This window comes from Ammodytes marinus (genome assembly GCF_949987685.1).
Source record: "Ammodytes marinus genome assembly, chromosome: 13".
Lineage (NCBI taxonomy): Eukaryota > Metazoa > Chordata > Actinopteri > Uranoscopiformes > Ammodytidae > Ammodytes > Ammodytes marinus.
This window is the reverse complement of record NC_137217.1, coordinates 6,461,817-6,480,743: the sequence shown is the minus strand read 5'-3', so window position 1 is coordinate 6,480,743 and position 18,927 is coordinate 6,461,817. Positions and strand designations below refer to the sequence as shown.

The 18,927-nt window shown below is 42.4% G+C and overlaps 1 protein-coding gene across 1 annotated transcript; it reads left to right on the top strand.

The window, feature by feature from the left end:
• Nucleotides 1-1,580: 1,580 nt before the first annotated feature.
• On the top strand, nucleotides 1,581-18,917 carry LOC307259106 (sperm-associated antigen 1-like; the record flags this gene model as incomplete). Its single annotated transcript, XM_080038840.1, has 18 exons — nucleotides 1,581-1,720; nucleotides 1,956-2,115; nucleotides 2,265-2,387; nucleotides 2,481-2,551; nucleotides 2,771-2,883; nucleotides 3,000-3,105; nucleotides 3,309-3,439; nucleotides 3,682-3,788; nucleotides 4,283-4,412; nucleotides 5,537-5,992; nucleotides 7,916-8,015; nucleotides 9,203-9,355; nucleotides 10,357-10,514; nucleotides 12,892-13,033; nucleotides 13,948-14,074; nucleotides 14,623-14,775; nucleotides 16,495-16,818; nucleotides 17,290-18,917. The coding sequence occupies 18 exons, from the start codon at nucleotides 1,581-1,583 to the stop codon at nucleotides 17,416-17,418; spliced, it is 2,823 nt and encodes a 940-aa protein (XP_079894966.1). The 3' UTR covers nucleotides 17,419-18,917.
• Nucleotides 18,918-18,927: the final 10 nt, after the last annotated feature.

Below are 18,927 nucleotides of genomic sequence, written 5' to 3'. Positions count from 1 at the left end.
CCTCTGAAAATTCAAAAAACACATTTGTCAAAAAATAATTGTTTACATGTCTGTTAACTAGCACGTGTGTTAATAGACAAAGTGAAACTGGTCACACAAGAGATTATGCAGTTCAGTAAGGACACATGACATGATGAGAGTAAAGCTAGACTCTTATCCTCGTTTGATGATGGTTTGCTATTTTAGCTTTGTGTCGTGTTGGACTCACTTTGTGATAAGAGTGGAGCCAAGCGATGAATATATGTCGAAAGTGTTTCAGTCGCTGTCGCCGTATATGCTGTAGCCAGCGGTTTGTCAAACACAAATTGTCAAAGAGTCAGCTGGTTCAGCACCAAACATTCTCAGCTGTTTCATCAGCGTTGCTATGAGAGCGCGTGCTGTCGATTTAAATCCCCCGTCACTTGCTCTCTACAATGCCGCTTTAAAGTGAGCTATAGCCGCCAAAACGAACAACCCACCCCGCTTGTTGTCAGGGGTCCTCGGGATAAACACATAGGTGGTCAAACCTGACGGTGCGCTACTTCAAAACTATTTTATTTCTAGTTTCTCAACATGAGTTTACGTATGAAAAATAGCAGATATAAAAAAATAGCAGATATAACGGTCAACTCGTTAGTTGTCAATTCAGTTTGGTTTGCGTCACTGTAACGTAAAAACACCTGCCCCAGATATTTCTTATTGGAGCAATTAGCACGATGTGAAAACACCCCGTGACCGAGTTAACTCTTGTATAGGGGGATTCATTTCTGAAAATCTGATTGCGTAGGCTATAGTTACATTTCTGTGTCAACCACTTCCATATATTGAAGAGCAGTTAGGTTTGTCCTTGAGGATTCCTTCCATCCACCCGTAGCTATACGCGTTTATCTTTCATGGTCCCGTAATAGGAGCACAATTTTCAACATAGTGGTAAAAACTCCGCACTGTAGCTGCGTTAGCTTATGTAAAACCGCAACCAGTAAATACTAGTGACTTACCAAAATAACATATTTACAATTAAACTGAACTATACACATTTAAAAACGTCATTTCTGGTAAAACTGCGCTTACGTTAATGTAAAAGTCGTAGACTCTTTAGGAATGTATTTTCCTCTGGCTCGGTTAAGGCCTTTGCTTGTCCCTCCTCTGGTCCATCTCAAACTACCAGCCACGTTTTCAAATTTGGAGCCTACTGTTGACCGCGTCACGTGTTTCCGCTTTGGAGCGCAGCTTCCTTCCGTTTGTGGTTACCATAGTAACGGAGCCCGCTTTGCAGAAGAGAGTTTGGCCAAACAACAGCAGGTAAATGTTACTTCTTTTAAATTCAGTAAAATTAAGTAAAGGCTAAACAGTAACACTGCAATTTCCTAAATAAAAACGTTAATTCCTCACATACGCAAATATCAGTCACAGTTCATAAATTTTGCTGAATGTTTACGCTATTAAAATGAACAATAACGCTGGTTTGGCAAAATTGTGTGAGCTAACACAAGTTATAAAGCTATCCTTTAGTTTAGAGCTACAAGGTCTGCAATAAACGGAACAGCATTGTTTGAAATAATAAGTATAATAATAAGAGTGAACTGAAATTATCCCCAGACATGAGTGCAGCAGACGTTTTCCAACTTCATCCAAACCAGTCCGACTGTAGCGAGAAGGTTCCTGTGGAGCACCTGGACTATGATTACATAGGAAAATGCCAAGATGTGAAGTACCTGGAGAAGATCTTGGGAGTACTGAGGTAAAAGCCACATTAGCCTACTGAACTGAAAGGTGCTAGCTAGTAGGAGGCAGAATTGATGGGAACATGTAGCCTACATGGAATATTGAAAACAGATTTTCTTAAACCCACCCCGATTGCAAAAAGATAATGGAGCACATCACACCACATTACAGTTGATGAACTTGACTGAAAAGATTTCTAGGAATTTTGGCTTTCACAAAAAAATGTATGTTTTACAATGTGTACTGTTAAGGTCTGGCAAAGAGGGCATTTATCCTCATCTGATCAACTTCTGTGAGACCCACGTGGAGAAACTGAACCCAAAGAGCCAAGCTCTCAGGAAGGAAAACCCTGTGTCCACTGCAGCCAGCCTCTCCAAAGATGAGTGGAGCCAATTAGTGGATGAGTTAAAGGTATGCTAGACAGACATTATGGTGTAGTTATTTTATTTTTTATAAAACCGTGATTACCCTCTGCTGTATTCTTACATTGCCTGAAAATATGGCATAAGCATTCGAAATAAAGACAATCAATCAATGTTAACTATTCTGTTTTTTTACAGACGTGGCAAGAAGAAACCAAAAAGACTGAGACTTCACTAAAACAGCAGCCAGTGTTTGCTGATCAAGTGACAGAAAATATGCCACCCATAAGAGGGTCTAATTGCTCCGTTCCACTTAGTCAGGTAAAAAATAGGAAGCCTAAAACAACCACATACTCTCTATATATTTAAGTAAACAAGAAAATTCAGTATTGAAGTCGTCTCATGTCCTCACAGAGTTCAGTTCCAAAAGGAAAGAAGAATTCTTCAAAATGTACTCTACCGCGCGATTATCGAGAATGGGACAAGTGAGTCATTTAGTCTCTTCATTTGTCTATTATATTCAGAGTATAAAGAACCCGCTGTTACAGCAGCCGCAGGCACTGTACATGAAAGGTTCCTAGCATTTGGCCATAGGCCTTAGAGCTTCTTTTATTACAACTATCCCCAGTTAGATGGTTGATGTTGTTCTTGAGCATCAGTTTACATGGTATCTTCCTTTACCCTCATTTTACTTCTATTTGCAGGTTTGATGTGGAAAAGGAATGTGCAAGAATCGATGGCAGCGTGGTAAAGAATGATCCACCTGTCCTTATAAACAGAGGACAACCCAAAATCAAGACTACAGTGGATGCTTCATGTAATGGATTACGTACATACTATCTTGTGTCCAGTCATTTTGTGGACATTGACAAGCCTTGTGTATTCTTTAATTGTGCAAATGTGTGTCTGACGTGTTGTTTCTACTGTGTCCAGTGCTGTCACAACAGGACAAGCTCCTTCTGGCCAACCGTGAGAAGGACAAAGGAAATGAAGCTTTCAGGGCAAACGATTATGAAGAGGCAGTTGCATACTATTCCAGGTCACGCTCTTGAAAACAACTCATTTATTATAGAGAGCATTCCACCTCTCTTAATTGGATCATATTATGTTGCCTGGCATTTAATTAGACTGCTGTCATCCATAGAGGTCTGATTTAATTTACCATTTACTGTACCTCTAAGTGTTTGCCATTGACTTCATTATGAATAACGGTGTATTTTATTATTGACCCTCCCATTACAGAAGCCTTTCCATTTTACCCACTGTGGCTGCATACAACAACAGAGCCCAAGCAGAGATCAAGCTCAAGCACTGGCACAAAGCCATGACAGACTGCCAGAGTGTGCTCAATCTGGAACCAGGAAATATGAAAGGTGCTTTTTCCTTTTTGGTACAGTAGCACTTTTAATGATTACAATGTTGGCATCACTGTATGTTGCCACTACGTCAAAAAGTCTCACTTTTGTAACTCTTGCGAAGGGTCATTTGCGAATGTTCTGTTTTGCTTGCACACATGCTACTACAGTTGTAACTTTACTGCTCAGTAGTCAACAATAGCTTCACTGTATGTGTGTTATAATGTCTCTAATATGGGTGATTTGATTCTCATCTTCAGCCATGCTACGTCGTGCCACTGTTTTCAATCACATGGGTAACCTCCAAATGGCTGCTGAAGACCTGAGGATGGTGCTTAGGGAAGAGCCGCAGAACGCTCCAGCCACTGTAGGTGATAGCAGCACAGACAGGAGCATATTAAATATATGTCGGTACCTTTTCTTGTCCACTAGGAGTCACAGTATTTGTGAGAGAACAGAGACTTTAAAACAGAATGCAGCTGCTGCAATAATATACAATCTTAATGTATTATTGTACACAGAGAATGGTGTAGTTTTTACAGTCGTTCTGTGTTTGGTTGTGATCCCCGGATGTATTGAATGTATTTGTCACCCTTGAGCACTTCTGTCTATATGTCTTTTCACTATGTATTAGGGAATGTACTGTGTTTCGATTACTTAGGGGTTAGTAGTATTTGGATGAAGCTTAGTGTTTGGATAACTAGTGCAGTGCCCGTAGGAAGCAGGTCTGCTGTGTGTGTTTCTGGGTTTATAGATAGATAGTGGATGCGTGATTTTTGCAGACGTATTTAACAGAAACGTGTTCGCGTTCCAATTGTTGAGAAATTAAAATGTGTGAATAATTTTTTTTTTTGCTTTTAGAAACTTCTGTCTGAAATCGAGAAGAAGATGGAGGAATGTCAACCAGAGCCGCAGAGAAAAGGGAAAAAAATCCTCATCCAAGAAGTGGAGGAGGAAGAGGACAACAGAGAGACAAAAGAAGAAGAGACTGGTGAGAGTGTTTCAACGCCTCCATAATCAATATCTATATCCAGGATTTACAGACTCAGCTCATAGGGGCCATTAATAATTCCCTTATTAGATCCATAAATCTTATCTATGATCAATTTAAATTAAGGTTATGTTCCCTCAGCTATATTCAACACAACATGGACAGTTTTATTAAATTGAAGTCAGCATGAGTTATGTGTTGTGTATAAAGCAGCACTTGTTAAGTGGGAAAGATATTGTTGTATAAGGGCAGTGCATTGTGTAACAAACAAGCCTGTATTATTCCACTCTTACTTACTTATTCACATCTGAATTGATATATCCACCCCACTTTATATATTAGCATGCTTGATACCATTAGCAAAATTGACCAAATCACAGAAACGTCAACCAAAAGTAACAAAATATTGAAACCTAGAAATGCAAAACAGATAATGTGTATATAAATATCACGCAGACAAGTTTATTTGCAACTTTTAAATGCCTTATTCATAATTCTTTAATAACCAAGTTTAAAGATCCATGTCTGTAGTTATGTATAATGTTTAAAAGAGATTTTAGCTGTTTAATCTGTATGATAAATATGCAGCAATGTTTGCCCTAGCTCACAGAACTTAGAAGTAAGCGTTGAAATGTAAGTATATGAAGACTTCTTGAATAATGCTTATATTAAATATGTATCTGTATGTTACGCCACACTGTATAGAATGCCTGTAGATTTTGGCTTGAGTAAGTCCGCAGTACCCGCCTGCCATAAGCATTTCCCCTCTAATCCACTGATGTTATACAAAAACATCTGTGAAAGCTTCAGCAATTCAGCAAATAGTAAGGTAGTCATTTCCATCCCGAGCCCTTCGGTCTGCCTGTGCTATAGATAGAGGAAACACCCCCTGTCCCTTTGGGTAACTACTGTAGTGTGTGTGTGTTATCCGCCCCACCCCCAACCGGCGCTTTGGTAATTCACTGTTTAGAGCAGTAGCTGCTTCCTGGAACTCCCTGTTTGAAGTGGTTCTATGTCATGTGTGTCCACCCCTCCCCCACTGTGATGTAACCGCTGACTCTCCTTCCTGTGGGTGTGTCCCCCCCCTCTCTTCTCTCTCTCCCTCCCTCCCTCTCCCTTTCCAGCTCGTCCGGTTGAACCTAGCCAGCCTGTGGGAGGGGAGGAGAGCTCAGCTGCTCCTGCCGAAAGGGGAGACATGGGGAACGCTCAGAAAAAGCCCCACGGCAGAGGGGACGGGGGTCCACACAGCGACTCCAACAACTCCCACCACGGACACTGGAGGGGCAAGGGAGGCACCGCCGACAAGTACAAAGTCACGCAGGATTCCAGGGACAAGGTAGCCAACGGAAGCAGCAAGCGGGGCTCGACGGCTTCAGCCCAGGCTGAGCAGAGCAGCAGCGCTAAGGGAACTTCAGCCGGAGGAAACGCAGGGGAAAGTGTCAACCTTGATGCCCCGTGTGGAGCCCTGCCCCCACCACTGGCCCGGCTCAAGAATGAAGGAAATCTGCTCTTTAAAAACGGACAGTTTGGCGATGCAGTGGAGAAATACTCACAAGCCATTCAAGGCTGCACAGATTCAGGTAGGATGGAGGAGTGCTCATTGGTTGATGCTGTTGTTGTTGTTGTAATAGACTGTAGTCTGGCTGGTGGTTTACTAACATATTATATTATGGAAGGTTTTGGTTGATGTGTATGGCATTAGAGAGAAGTCAACTATGGGCCTACCATGTGAGGAAACATACAAGCATTTATACTGACGTCAGTATTTTTCATACATGCTGTGACAGGCAAATGGCTAATTCCTTAGCTGAGTCATGTGTCATCAGCAGTCTCCCTTTGAATTTGAATAAATATGGCTTTATGGTGTCTTATCATTGATGCTATTGAGACTGTGTCCTGCAACATGCCAAAGCAATTGTAAATCAAAGGTCATGACCTTGCAGTTATAATGTTAGTGCTTGAATATAAGTATTGTTGATGTATCACATTGCATGATATCACCAACATAAGACAGCAGAAAGTCTCTTTTCCATGAGGGAAGTGACACCTGTCCTACACAACACACATGACTTGAAAAAGCCTTCCACTTTAGCTTACATGCAGTCCACACACAGCCATAAAGATTACAGTATCTAAGAAGTTCAAAGTTTGGGGCTGTTTGTCGGTGCATTTGGAGGCTTTCTCTTGCCTGATGCGTCACAATGTCCCTGTTGTGGTGCATACGGAGGGGCCAGTCTTTCTGTTTTAGCCTTTGCAGCGCTAAGCCTCTCAGCTCAGGTCTGTCCAGGTCACATGACCACTAACCACTCACTGTGAAATTGAATCTGTAAGGACCGCAGCTATAATTCTCAGCAAGAGGGAGAAAGTGAGTTATTAACGGAGGGGAGAGAAACTGCTGCGTGTCAGGCTCGTCCACCATCAAACATACTCTCTTTGCCTCTCTGTGCCATAATGTAATACACTCACTGACCCACTGTGCTACTGCTGGATGTACAAGGGACCGGACATCCACAGCATCCAAGCTCCATCATCCACCAAGGATACACACAATACAGACAGACTATAGCTGAGAGCAGGGATGTACATACATTCTTTTAACTCCTTTAAAAGACTTAACATGCACTCGGTCAGTGGACTATCAAATAGTGGCATTTTCTGGAAAAAACCCTCATAATATCGATGTTCAAACATTCTTTAGCAGGGTTTCAAAGTCCTGTTTGGATTTGTATTTGGATGCCCATATGTGTACCTCTACCAAACCCTGCATGCTCCACTGCCACTGTGTAACAAGTATAAGCACTTGCTGAGACATCATCATAACTCCCTCATATTTTGTCATCATCCATAATCTGATTTCATCTGATGAGTTGGCACGCTAAACTGACTGTATTTAGTCTATGTTGCTCTCACTAGTTCAGAACAAAATGGACACATTTCCTAGTCAACACACGCAATTAAGTCAAACAAGAACATTGGTGAGCACATGATTACATTGAATTCTAACGTGTAAATGCAGCTTTACAATAATCTTGCATTTAACACGTCTGAAAAAGATGCAATCTTAGTTTAGTACTATCTCAAGTCAGGTGTCTCATGCTGATGCAACTAGAAGAAGGTTCTTCATTTAGTCAATACAGTAACCCATCATTGCAACATCATATAGCACAATAGCTAGAGTGTGATGACATACTGACAGTATAACAGACATTTTTCATTGAAAACCATGTCCTTGTCACTCCCATGTTTCTATGCCTTTTCTGTGTCAGGTCAGAACCCATTAAAGTGGCTGTAACCTCCAAACATTATAAATGATTCACAACACATACAGGCTTTAAATCAACAATAAGCCAACTATGGGGTTCTTTAAAGCCCATTTAAAATGTTATCATTTGTGACACAGTTCCGAAGGGAGGGCAAGCTACAGTTGCTGTCTCTGAGTATTGCATATTTGTTAAGGTATTGCATTTGCTGTATTTGTGAAATTCTTCTCTTTTTTTATGCAGGGATTGATAGCCCGGAGGATGTATGTATTCTGTATTCGAACAGAGCAGCTTGCTACTTGAAAGATGGCAACACTCACGAGTGCATACAGGACTGCACAAGGTGAGGTTTATTTACTGACCTTGTGTGCAACACTTTGTGTACAAGTGGAGTGACAATTAATGTTAGCTGTGGGTGTCGACCCAAATACATTTCATAATTGACATTAGGCTTTGCTTGGAAAGATCCAACACAGCTCTCCAGCTCTTTGTAGACAGCCCTGTCATTGGGTATACACCCCATTAGCAGATCACTGTCATTTTTTGAGAGGATTTGCTCTGGGCTGTGTTGTAAGGGATTTTCTATTAATCTGTTGAGAGGTGGTTTCATAAGCAGGATAATTTGAGGGTAACCTCCCATGTTAAAGCCTTTAAATATATAGTATGATTCCTTTGGCCAATGGGACAATTGTGCATTCACACGTAAGCCCCTTTTAAACAGCCCGTGGAAGCCAGGAAAAATTACGCCATCTCTGCCCCTCGCCCTGCTGTGTAAATGCGGCCATCACGGAAAAGGGTACGAGAGGCGCAACAGCTTGTGCCTGCAATTTTATTATTGGAGGTAGTGAAATTGCCGGCACCATCCCAGAACGCTCTCAGTGTAAATGCGTGTGGTTGTAGTAGAGGGTCAGGACTATTGCGAGGGTGATGTTTACAATATGTGCCAAAAGTGCGGCCGCAACCGGGGAGTCATATCTCTGAGGGAGCAGCCGAAGACGACACAAACCAACTATTTTTAAGACTGAACGATGGGATCATCGTACTGTAAACCGGCAGCATCCCTGCTGCTAATGTAAATGCCATTAGGCGCCACACAGTTTATCATTAAGACTGTGCACATTGAGATAACAACCCGTCATCAGACACACGTACCAGGCCGATTAACACACTACTTTCACCCTGTGAAGTGTCCACAGTCGGTTTCAGTGTGAGCAGAGATAGTTATTTCAAGTGTGTCTTTATAAAGTTTCTTGTTGAACTTCAGGGCTGTAGCCTACGTTTTCTTATGACCTCATGTTTCGTCAATATGCCAAAATCTCTGTGGGAAATAGGCTTACAACAGTGGCATACACACAGTGCTACGTACTTACACAGCAACACAAAGCACACGTTCATTTTGAACTCTGTCACATATGTAAATTCCCTGTCCAGATGGAGGGTACTCTCGGTGAGTAGCATCTGTAGTGTGTGGCTGAGGCAATAGACTTGATCCTTTGCTCCTCTCTCATCGTGTCTATTTATACCCACCAGAGCCCTGGAGCTGCAGCCGTTCTCCCTCAAACCCCTCCTGCGCCGGGGCATGGCTTACGAGTCCATGGAGCGCTACCGGAAGGCCTACGTGGATTACAAGACCGTCCTGCAGATAGACACCAGTGTGCAGGCAGCTAATGACAGTGTCAACAGGTATTAACCCTCACCCACACACACACACACACACACACACACACACACACACACACACACACACACTTGAGCTGAGAGAGAATGAGTTTGAACAATCACAGTTTTTAAATTTCTCTTGGCTAAATATTACAGTGGCCATGGCAGTTATTCTTACAACAGTGACTGCCCTATCTATAAATGTATTTGCTATCCATTTGAATTATGGACGACTAGAAGTTATAGAGATCTAAAAAAAAGAATTTGATTAATAGATTGTATTGGTGTTGCCTCCTCACTGCCTTTGTAGACTTTACATCCAGAAATGACATTGTAAAATACTCGGTGGACTAAATTAAAACAGATCAAATGAACAAACACACACAGTCTGCTTAGTGGCTAACAGATTGAGCTGGTGTTTATAAGCAGCTACAAGCTAATTATGTCTCTCAGACTGCATGTCCTGTCTCTGTTATGCAATAGGGAAACTCACCTGGCTGCATTGTGTTCAGGAGACTCATAGCTTTAGCCTCTATCTACAACATCAGACAGTAGAAAGGTTTTCTACCGCATGTACATCAATCTTTGTGAGGACTAATGTAAGCTTTTAACCATCGCAGTGAGGACATATTTGGAAAGGGTTAGGACATTTAGCCTGGTGTTCACTTCTTCAAAGGCCTGTTTGAGGGTTAAGATTAGGCTTTAACGTTCAGGTTTGAATTAGGTTTATGTTAGGGTAAGTGTGAAGGTTGGGGTAAGGCATTGAGTTGTACAAGGAGTACAAGGATTTGTGCGTGTGTGCGTGTGTGTGTGTGTGTGTGTGTGTGTGTGTGTGTGTGTGTGTGCGTGCGCGTGTGCGCGTGCGTGCGTGTGTGTGTGTGTGTGTGCGTGCATATGTGCGTGCGTGAGTGCCTGTGTGTCTGTGTGTGTGTGCTTGCGTACTGTTAATTCCACCTGTATGTGTGTGTCCATCATGTGTTCAATCCATGTATTGTCTGCTATGTGCCCCCTTCCTCCTCCTTCAGGATCACCCGTCTGTTGATCGATCAGGACGGGACAGACTGGAGGGAGAAGCTTCCAGACATTCCCCTGGTGCCTCTGTCAGCCCAGCAGCACCGCAGAGAGGTGCCCCCTAGTGCAGAGGCTCTTCAGGCCAGAGCAGAGAAGACAGCCAGGGACGCAGGTCTGTTTCCACAAAGCCATAACCATTACTGTTGTTGACTATGTCTGGAACACTAAACACTGGATAACATTTACTGGTGCCAAACAGGTTAGATATATTCTCTGTGGAATAGGCTCCTTTGTGAAATCCTTAACCTTGATCTTAAACTCTGCATTAGTAGATACAGAGTGTGACATAAGGCGAGATAGCATGAGCTCGGAAATGCAAGTGAAAAGTCTTGATTAGAGAAGGTTCTTAAAAAAGCCTGTCTCTCCATAAATTAAACAGATTAAACAGTTTCTTGTTGACATTAATGCTTGACATCAGTTACTAGTATTAAATATTACATTTATAATAAAAGCATATAGCCATATAGAGTTTATAAGGCATTTGTATAGACCAAACTTCACAATAGTGTATAAATACTTTACACTTTTTTTACTTAAAATTATGACATACTTTGTGTGTATTTTGACTAGTAGGATTGCTCCTTTTAATGAACTTAAAGGGTAACTGAACCCCCTGTTTGAGCTACTGCACGATTTTGAAAAATGCTTTCAGAACATGGATTCTAAAATTCCGTTTGAGAACCTTTGTTTTTAAACATTCCGACATCATCCGGCCGACATTCAGGAGGGAGGGGGGCGCGCGGTGTCTTTGAAGGAGGGGGCTAGCTGCTAGCTGTCACTCTGAATGACATGACTTCATTGAAAAATCGAGTGACACAAAGTCTAACGGCACGGTCGCTACACAGTGAGCTCATATGCCACACAGATGGGTTGTCTGAGGTGGAGGACTTTTCTTATTCTAAATTGTTGGCGGGTGTCTCTATCGTAGAGTTAGGAGACAGAGTAGCGCAAGTGAGCTATCGGCAGTGTGTGTGTGTGTGAGTGAGCGAGGAGAGCGAGCGGTAGCGTGTGTCAATCAAGTGAAGCAACGAACGAGTCCGGGCGGGTGTGTGTGTGTGTGTGTGTGTGTGTGTGTGTGTGTGTGTGTGTGTGTGTGTGTGTGTGTGTGTGCACAAGCGAGATAATGCAGACACACTGCCAGTAGAAGTTAAGGGTGTTAACCCCCGAAATAACATCCTTGGAGGGATGGTATAACAGTAGTAGCTCATGGACCAGCTATGGACCTGTAAAGAGCGTGACCGGCTTTGCGGCGACGTGATGACGTACTGCTGCACCAAAAGTACAGCAGTACGTCATTTTTCGAACCCGACGGAAAAAGTTTTTTTCAAATCTTAGTAAAGTTCTAAAATAATTTACAATACAAAATGTTTCTTAAATTGCCGATATTTAACATATTGCAATTTTTTTCAATATTAACACCAGCATATATGTGTTCCTTAACAACATAGTCATTTAAATCAGCTTATATCTCAAAAAACAAGTAAAAGGGTGCAGTTACACTTTAAGGATCTGAATTATGCTTGAAATTGTCATAAAGGAGAATTGAATAGACTACATTTGATCCACTATAATTCTGCTTGTCCCTTGTTCTCGGTCACTCCACACACACTTAGAGAGGAGGAAGATGTTAAAGGCCTAATTTTGATATAAGTGGCCGTGTCACCTCTGTCCACTGACCATGCAGTTTCTCCACTCCCTTGGCTGAGCTACAGCTGGTATTTTTAAACTCTAATGAAAGAATAGCTTTCCTGGCACAGATTCTCCCCCCCCGAAGGCCCAATGCAGCAGATTGATGAGCCCTTAGTCCACACCGTGACTGATTGCTGACTTTACTCCTATGCCTCACGTCCAGCTAGCACAGCATTGATTTCCAAAGCTCTTAAACCCTCACGCTTTATAGCACAGAATACTGGCATAGTTTGTCCTGTTAGCTTTTCTTAGAAATAGAAGGTGGAGCAATTAAAGGTGCTGTTTGTAGAACGTATTGACGTTTTTTTTCAGAACAGAATTGGTCGAAATGGGATAAAAAGTGCACGAGTATGTTTTAATTAGTGTATAAAGGCTCGAAAATAAAAGTTGATTTTTTATTTTATTACACCTTAGAATAAGCGTTTTATATCTACATAGTAGTGGGGCAACCGCTATGTTGCACAGCTATGTTTCTGCAGTAGCACAGAACGGACAAACTTAACGGCCTTACGCGTTTTTATGTATCGCGGGTTTCCGCCGGAAATGTACCTGTTGGAAGACAATAAGAAGTACTATAGAATAAATAACTAAATACATAATCCCCCCTTCCTTGATGTTGGGGAAAGACTTGAGGCAGTGGTGGATGATGCCATCTTGAGTAGCTAGCTTCTTGTCCTCGAAGGCCACCGTAGCTTCTGTAAACACACTGTACCTTTTAAAATTGATTACAATGTGGACTCATTCTTTTCTAAATGTGAATACGCAGCAATGAGTCATCACAACTTTACATTGTCTTCCAGAAAGGAAAGCAGAAGTGCGGTTTAACGGTTTCAAACAAGAAGGGAATGAGTTTGTGAAGAAGGGCCAATACCAAGATGCAATGGGAAAGTACACTGAATGCCTTAAGCTGAAGCCAGAAGAATGTGCTATCTACACCAACAGGTAAGACAGACTGTGGCTGTGGTCTCTTTCACTTTCTGTTCCTCACTGCTACTCTCTACTTCCTTATCAAACAGGAATGTCACAAGTCACCCAGAGGTATTCCTGTGGATACATTAAAACAGGCTGATTAATGATCCCCAGCTGTCATCTGTTAGCTCTGAAGCTAATCCCAACCGCTGTGTCAGTCTGTCACTGCTGGTAAATTAGCAAGTTCTGTCCAGACCTGAGTGGCCCAGGCTCAGGAAAACAGTTGCCCGCTTCAGCACTGTTTATCCAAACTCCGCTTATAGCCACAATCATATTATCTAACATCTAAAGAGAAACACAGCAAGGCAAGCACAGTGCATGCTGCTCTGACTATCCCTCTGCCCGCCCCCCGCCCCCTCTCCCTCATTCTTTTTCCACAATAGTACCAGTAGGTAGATTGTTGATCATGTCCCAGAGGAAACTGTGATGCTGGTGTGAAATGTTTTCTATAGAGCGTCCATGATCCGTAACAGAGCTTGTATGTACAGCCACACCAGAGCAAACACACTATGCTGGCTACTGCCACACACAGCTGCTGGCCAGACCCTTTTGACTGAGAGGACTGACAACTCTTTGATAAAGAAGACAAAGCTAGTAAGCTCCTAGAGCCATGGTCAGAGATGTACATCCTACCTCGTGACTCAGCTGTTCCCTTTGAAAATGATTTTTGTCCTTCCCTTTTCTGAACACACAAGATGAGTCACAAACTCATGATGCCTCTTAGTCATCATGCATCAAATAAGATTAGCTGCTCGTGATAAAAATAAAAATCACAAGTGACGTGTGTGTGTGTGTGTGTGTGTGTGTGTGTGTGTGTGTGTGTGTGTGTGTGTGTGTGTGTGTGTGTGTGTGTGTGTGTGTGTGTGTGTGTGTGTGTGTGTTTGCAGAGCCCTGTGCTACTTGAAACTGAATAGGTTCGCTGAAGCCAAGCAAGACTGTGATGCAGCATTGAAAGTGGAGCCAACCAATAAGAAAGCCTTCTACAGACGAGCCCTGGCCAACAAAGGCCTCAAGGTGAGGAGAGCTGGCAATCACTGACCAACACCATGGTTGAATGGGTTCATTTTAAAAGGAGCTGGACAGAAATACAAATTTGTAGAAGGGGCATTTAATTCAATTTCTCGCACCTATGAGATTACAATTTAAAGGAGCACTATGCAGTTTAAAGGGATGGGGATTTGTTTACATTTGCAGAGTCTGTAGTTAGTTTACAAAACATATTTTCTCTACATGTTATTCTTACTGTAGTATTGAATTATTATATCATTTTAAATGATACCAAATTTATTTTGAGGCACTTGGAATCAAACGTTAGACTAGAATATGTTTGTAAACCAAACTGTAGGCCCTGCTGCTGTAAGCAACAACAGAGAAACATCAACTTTTTGGGTAGCTTTTTAACTTCAAACAGTGTACGAGGGATCCGTTTTTACTGTGAGGAAAGTATGTTAATTCAGTTGTGAGAATATACCTCAGAGAATGTTGACTTCTCCGACACAGCCAAAGTGACATAGTGCACCTTTAAAGCTGTATTGTGCCCCCCCCCCCCCCCTCTCCACCAGGACTACCTGGCGTGCAGCTCTGACCTGCAGGAGGTTCTGCATCAGGACCCCAACGTGCAGGAGGCTGAGAAGGAGCTGGAGGAGGTCACACTGCTGCTCAGACACAGTCTGGCCACTTCACCTAAAGTCAGGAAGAGTGTCCCCATCACAGAGGTACACACACAGTAATACAACCAGGCACTCACCTGGGAAGCACACTCATATTCATAAACATGGGCCCATCCACTCGTGACACTTACACATGTGGTTTACATGTGTAAGTGTTTGGAGGATGATTATAATCATCGATGGAGACTGTAAATCCTCTAAGAGCTACAGCTCAGTTCGGTACAGTATAGCACGTAATTATTTACACTGTCAAAAGTTGGGAAGGATACCAAAATAAGCGAACCGTGCCGCAGCCAATGTATATACTGTTTTATAAGATTCAAGATTCAAGAAAACTTTATTTATCCCAGAGGGCAATTAGAGTAAGGGCCGTTCAACGGCTCTGCCAGCAGTTCTCACTGTCCTGCGCCTACCAAGTGAGGGTAGTGTCGGCAGTGGGATGGTCTAGACAGATCTAGGGTAACGATTCTGTACCAAACCGTACAAAAACGAACTACACTGCTCAATGGAAACGAGGCATTAAGAGCCGACTGTCCATAAAGCCCCCTGGCAGAGTGCTGAGGTCTGTTGTGATGCTGGTTCAGAACTGCAGACCATATAAAGCCTTGGGACGTCATGGTAGTAGTTACCATGTGAACACAACATCTTTGGCTTGATTCTGTACAGGGAGCTCAGCTGCATGTCGTAGCCCTGAGTGTCTATTATGTGTATCAATGTTTTGGTTCCAGCCACACAGAGACTGCTTTCAACAACCACTCATTAAAAATGTAGGCAGCCATCTCCACTGAACCAGCCCAGACAAGCCACTTCTTGCTGATATCTGCCCAGCACCAAGCAGCAGATTGTTAATTGTTCTTACAGTTCACTCAGAAATCTCCTTCAGTGGAAGATAATATAGTAATGTGTTTTTAAACATCATGCTCATCAGCCTTAAAGCTGATGTAGAAGTGTTGGATACCCCTCTGGGCCATAGAAGTACCAGACACAGACAACATTTTCTATGCCCAAAATGGAGAACAGAACCAAAAACACAGTGCCTCATCTCTGCTACTGCACAGGCCAGTTGACATTAACAACCAGTACATCTCAGACTGGATTATTGTATCACAACTTTAATGATGTATTCAAAAGGAGTTGAATTCTAAGGAGTTCTAAAATATTTTTATTAATTGAACCAGAGTGTGTTCTATGCTAAATAACACCTTCTGGCTTCTCTCACTGTGTTACAGTCGGTGTGTTAACATGAGAGCAGTAAGTACAGGAAGTAAACACTGCCATCTTTGATCACAGCTTAAATCCCCTATAAACCCAAACCCACAAAATCCTTCTAACTCTGTCATCTGGGCAGGTACGGACATGATAGTATGCATCTAAAAAAAGTTATCAATCCAAATTAAAGATATTATCATTTAAGTTTGATAAACTTTACATAAATTGGGTTCAGATGAGGAGGGCTATGCTCTGGTTCTTGTTACACAATAAGTATTTTGAACCAATCAGTCCTCTGCCAAGATAAAAAACCTTATAAAACAACAACTGTTGACCTTTTGATACGGCCACGTCCACAGTCTTGTCAAACGCTCAAGGTATAAAAAAGCTTTTTTTTAACTAAGTTTTATAATATCTATGAATGAACATTCATTATCAATCAGATTTTTGTAAAATATTATTGAAACACTGAACTTTGATATCATATATTCATTTTGACTGTTAAAGATGGCTTTAAATCCATGTATCACCTCTGTTCATCTTCTCCTTGCTCAGGTTGATGGGGACGAGGCATCGACAGCCGTTCCTCCCTTGGAGAGCTGCTCCAGAGGAGAGGATGTCTCGGTGGACCTCCAGCCCACTGACGCCTACGGCTTTGGCCAGGCCCTGAACACAGCACGCTGCAGAGGGAGCACAGCGGCCGCAGCTGACCTGCTGGCCTCCACTCCCCCAGAGAGACTGCCCCAGTACCTCAGCACCGTGCTGGATGGAGACACGGTCAGCTTCATCATGCAAGCACTGGACCTTCACCTGCTGGAGAGAGACCCTAACCTGGTCTACCAACACCTCAACCATCTGCACACTGCAGACAGGTTCTCGGTAAGATGTGCTTCATGTCCCATTTATGATAGAAGGTTTTGTAATTCATTCACCTGTGATCTGAAAAGTCACATATCCCCTTACTTTTAATTAGGTAACTAGTACATCAAATGCTTCATTAATGTCATGTTGTAGTTCATATGCTCACTTTAGGCTTGTTTCCACTGAGCGGTTCGGTTTGGTTTCCAATGTTAAAAGTTGGTAAGGGTACCAAAATAAGTGAACCGTGCCGCACCTATTGTCAACCTTTTGTTACAAAGCCGTCCCGCCCCCAAAGGGTCCTAAAAGGGTGAAGCTACACTCAGCAGTCCATTGATTGGCCAACAGAATTACCGCTGTGTTTAGTCACCTTGGGGAGAGTGAAGAGTCTTGTGTTTAGAGAAAAATGTTGGTCGCACAGCTCTTAGTTTATTGTGTAGCTTTTTATCTTCTTTATTGAATGAATCAAATGAAAATGTGCTGTTTTTCCAGGTGGTACTTATGCTGCTGGAGAAGGAGGAGCGCCGCCACATGACCCAGCTGTTTGAGCATCTGGCCGCAGTGGAGAGCTCAGAGTTCACTAAGAACGATGTTCAGAATCTGGCCAACAAATACATCTGACCCTCCTGGTCCCCTGCTGCATGTCAGCTGCTGCACCACTGCAACTCTTGGATCTATGCAAAACACTGCACAAGAGACGGAGTACACAAAGGCAGGAAGCTGCAGGGCTGAATGTACCTCCAGAGCAATACAATGGAACTGCGTCACCTCCACTCCACTGCTCTGTGCTGTTTAAATGATCCCATCTCTGTGTGGTTGACTTATGAGTAGAAGGAATATATTTTTCTCTCCGGAACATTTTGCTATGCAGATTTACTTTTGTACCACCACACACCGTTTGCATTTTACAGCAGGCAGATGGTGGGATACTATGGGCCTTTCACTTTAGCGTATTGATGAATAGGGTCCAATGTGTCCAATGTTATTTAAGGCTACAGGCAAGTGTTTCCCCCTACAAGCATTTAAGTTTACTCAGGACAGGCTTATGTTCCCAAAAGTGAGCTTACTTGTTCGGTCCTTCAGTCCCATCAGTCTTTTGATAGTTTTTATTTTTTTGGGGGGGAAGGGGGGGCAAAACAGGCACCAGGTAAGATCAGAGGTGACATTCAGTGCATGCTGAATATTACCTAGCAACGCACAAGTGAGGTTATTTACTACTGAGCTAAATAAGATGCCTATTGCTGCAGGCCAAACCCAAAAGATAAAGTAACCGTTTATTATGTACCGTGTTATCCCTGCATGATGTGTTATCTCTGTTCTGTGCAGTACGATAACAGTACCTGTTGTATTGATATCTACTGACAATGTTGTAGGAGAAAATACAGTTTGTAACCGTACATGACCCAAATGCTCTTTTTGTTGATGAAGCCATGCAACTAGCAGATCTGAGTACAATGTCAAATCCCCTTCAAAGCTGGCTGTTTGGGTCTTTTCCATAAGGACTGACACAAAGTCACTCAACGTATTTGTTTACCAAATAAGCCTGCCAGCCAACCCACTCATCTCCTCAGCAGTTCAGCCAAGCAGACGTGTGTACACACTGGAGAGAAGCAGCATCTTTATGAGATGCGTGCCTTGGATTTCAGACTAGGGGGTCGACTTACACTTTGGTGAGTGTGCAGATCCTCCTAAAGAGAAAGCCTATTTATTTTAGTCAGTTAGCGTTCATCTAACTGTTAAATGGCTTGGATTTATGCATCATAAATCAAACGTGTATTCACTTAGCTACATGCACATACTTGTTTAAAAATGTGTCATTTCTTTGCTAATTTAAAGACATTCTATCCTTGTTAAGTATTTAACTATTGAATATTCCAGTCATCCGATATTGAAGACTTGCCTGAATCCAAACCATTCTTTGTGTTCTCAAGTGTTTCATCCATTTTACCCGAATGTACCAAATTTAGTTCAGGGTGACAAGTCAGTGGGCGAAATGCAATAACTTCACATGTTCACAGTTCCTCTTCACTGTGCTTTTAACATGTTTCAGTAGAGATGTACCATATTAACACAGGGCTACAGTGTACAGGATTGATTCTCTGTAATAGTTCAATCTAAATAAAAAATGGA